Source organism: Notothenia coriiceps, unplaced genomic scaffold (genome assembly GCF_000735185.1).
Source record: "Notothenia coriiceps isolate Sejong01 unplaced genomic scaffold, NC01 NC01_scaffold00008988, whole genome shotgun sequence".
NCBI lineage: Eukaryota > Metazoa > Chordata > Actinopteri > Perciformes > Nototheniidae > Notothenia > Notothenia coriiceps.
Window position 1 is genome coordinate 89 of NW_011341689.1, and position 3,494 is coordinate 3,582.

The window sequence follows — 3,494 nt, forward strand, 5'->3', positions numbered from 1 at the left end:
TTTACATTAACTTTGGATAATAACACGGGAGAAATTAGCGGAAGCCTCTCTCTCTCTCTCTCTCTCTCTCTCTCTCTCTGTGTGTCTCCCTCTCCTGACAGCCTGTCAGTATCGTCTCATGCAGCTCACTGATCCAGTAATGAATGACCCGACAGTGAAGAATAAACATATGTATAACTAGTTTAGCTAGTTCCAGAGATAGATAAAATAGCTAAGTGTGTTCGGTCTAACTCTTAGTGTGTGTTTTGCTCACCGGTCCGTCACAGCGGGCGGAGCTGCAGGATTTCTGCTTCACGTTGCATACCGCTATTTTACTGTCTTTTTCGGACACCTTAAAATACTGCCAGACCGGTGAAGCCATTTTGGCGAGCTTGTTTTGCCGCGCACAGAGAAAAGTGTCATGTATTTTTACGTCATGCGATCGGCTCTCCCGATCGGCCTTTATAGAGAGCACAAATCAATCGGCAGAGAGTGAATATCGGCCGATATCGATCGGCGGCCGATCGGAGCATCCCTCATTGTGACCTTAGAGGATATCACCAAAACAATGAGATTATTATGAGGACTTTGAGCAGGTGTAAGGGTTACAAAGCAGGGCAATTCAAAGTCAGTCAAAGTCAACTTTATTGTCAATCTTTCAGTTTGTGTGTACAGACAGAGAGAGATAGAAATACCGTTTCCCGAAATCCCGAATATAAAAATGCAAATACGTATAAAATATGTATATCCTATATCCTTCTCCGTAGGGAGTATACAGGAGCAGGTATGGAAAATGTGTCACATGGCCTGATGCAGCTGAGGTTTCAGACTGACCTGCGAAGCCGGGGCTATTTTGAGTCCGGCAGCTACTCCGTTGTGGAAGCTGGGCCAGCTGGTCATGTTGGGAGGAACATCAATGTTCCCGCTGTTCAGATCCACCATGGTGTTCCTAGGAGGGGCTCGGCCTGGGGTAGAAAATTAGAAATATACAGTACAATCTCGAAAATAAACTAAAAACCGACATGATTAAAACTTCTAGGTACTTCATGACAAGCAAAAACACTCTTACATATTCCTATTTAGCTATCAATGAGCTGATATAACCTGAAATGCTTATTTTCACAGTCTTCCTGTTAATGTGCATAGTAAATGATTATCACATTACCCGTGAGGTTGAGTTTTGGGACAGGTAAAGGTTCGGTCAGTACAGGGTGATAAGAGAAGAGGGTGAAGAGGCCTCGGCCAACAGGAAGAGCCATGGTCCTCTGACACAACTGCAGGAGTCTGGGGGAAGATACAAAGACGTGGACAAAAAGAGAGTCAGATAATATACAGTATATAATCGACAGGAGGCATATTTGACCCTTTCTCTATATAAAGCCTCCAGAGAAGGAGAGGACAGCACTTATACATGGAATAAAGTCAAGTCAGTGGAGGAATATATTTAAGAAAGACAGACTGACAACAGGGTGACCAAAATATCAAGGAACAGAAAGAGAGAAAAAGGGGACAGGAAAATATTTTATATATGTCCTTGGAAATTACTGTGTTGCTGTCTTTGAACATCTACAGTTTGTTCCAAGACCACATGCTTTAAAAGGTCCCCTATTATACTTTTTTTCATCAATATATTATAGGTCTCAGATATATACAAAACATGTCTCTGATTGGCTGAAACACCAAACAGATCATTGCAGCATCCCATAATCCCCTCTGTTTCAGCCCTGTTTCCAAAGTGCTGATTCTCTGTCTGTTACTTTAGATGAAAATAAGGAGCCCCTCCCCACGCCCCTCTGAGAGATATTTGGTTAGAAAGAACACAATGGTGCTCTAGGAGGAGATTCAGGTGATAAGGTGTGGTGGTGGGGGGGGGGGCGTGTTACCTTGGTTGGTGATTGGCTAATGGTTACACAAGACAAAAAATCGTTATGACATCATAAAGTGGCCAAAATTTGATCAGCTCATTTTCAGTCAGGTTTTTATAGAAATGGATCAGGACAAAAAGAGAGAGAATATTTGTTCCTGAAACTTTCAGAATCTCTTTACACAGAGGGGACACATGGTGATGTATACAAGACAGGAAAAAGTGGACTTTTCATAATAGGTGACCTTCAAGGACACACACACAGACATAATACTCACTTGTTCTCTTTCTCCTCTATGTACTCGTGATCAGAGACCTCTGGTAGCTGAACGACACTGACTCGGACCGGCCTGGAGCTCTGCAGCAGCCTCCTCACCTCCTGGACCCTCAGATCCTGACTCCAGATCAGCCCTGTGACCTGCAGGGGAGAACATACCAAATCAGACTCTCATGTTTGTTGTACCACCTTAAGATCAACAATAAACCTGATTCAGATAATGGCTAGAATGAAGACAGACCAACGATGCAAGAGATTAATATGAACTGTGTGTGTGTTTACCTCTTGAATAATGTCCGACATCCCGTCTTCCTCCTCGTCTACTTCTGTGGTCGCAGGAGGCTCCAAGGAGAGACCTGAGCCAACCGACTGCAAATACACACAATACGATTAATATATATTTACAAAAGGGCTGTCATAATATTAGACTTTCCCTACAAAATATATGGTAGACAAAATAATTAACTTTAACAATATTATCGCAAATAAATACCACTCGAAATACAAGTATAGGGAGATAGAAATTAGGGTCTGTGACCATAACGTCTGAACCTATGGATTAAGACACAATGAATATTTTACCCAATGTGCAATATTAACATGATATCAATATTTTGTTTTTTAAATATCACAGTGACCTTCAATACTGGGATATCACGAACATCCTAATAAAAATAAAGCAACAATGGAAGCTAGTAAAATATGTACGGACTGATTTTTCATCTCAACAACCTTACTGATTTAAAGATGTACTGTTAATTAATTTATAGGAAAGAAGATATTATTTCTGAATCCTCTGTTGTCTGACAAATGTCGTTTTTAGGCAATCAGACTTCCTTTAGCGATGTTAAAACAAAAAAGTTTTAGACGTAGTAATGCTGTAACATATTTCAGCCACTAGGGGGGGGGCCCCCCCTTTTTTTCACCCAACTCATTAGACTATTCTTCTGCTGGCGTTTCATTATTGTTTTCTGTCAAATTCAATACTGTAGTTCAAAACCGCGGTACCCGCTCACCATCTGTGAGCTATTTTTAGAATGCGCACGCTACGTTCGTTGTCGCGTTTGCGCGCGTCCACCTGGGCAGGCTGTGTGTGTCCTTCTCCCGTGACGATAACGGCTTGAGGTTAAAATATAATAATAAACAAATTTGAAACTGGGGGGGACACACAAACGGGCAGACAGCAGATCTCGGGGCAATAATGCAGATTTGTTTGACTTTTTATACACTTTGTTGTTCTCCTCCTGTCCTCCACTCTTATCTCTGATTGTGAGTGTGTGCATTTGTGTGTGTGTGTGTGTGTGTGTGTGTGTGTGTGTGTGTGTGTGTGTGTGTGTGTGTGTGTGTGTGTGTGTGTGTGTGTGTGTGTGTGTG

The 3,494-nt window shown here is 42.0% G+C and overlaps 1 protein-coding gene across 1 annotated transcript; it reads right to left on the bottom strand.

The window, feature by feature from the left end:
• Nucleotides 1-777: 777 nt before the first annotated feature.
• LOC104944990 (anaphase-promoting complex subunit 1-like) lies at nt 778-2,489 on the bottom strand (the record flags this gene model as incomplete). The annotated part of the gene is made up of 4 exons (XM_010770608.1): nt 778-944; nt 1,145-1,263; nt 2,122-2,261; nt 2,403-2,489. Coding segments are annotated over 4 exons (513 nt in total), but the record flags the coding sequence as incomplete, so codon positions are not given.
• Between the last annotated feature and the right edge of the window lie 1,005 nt (nt 2,490-3,494).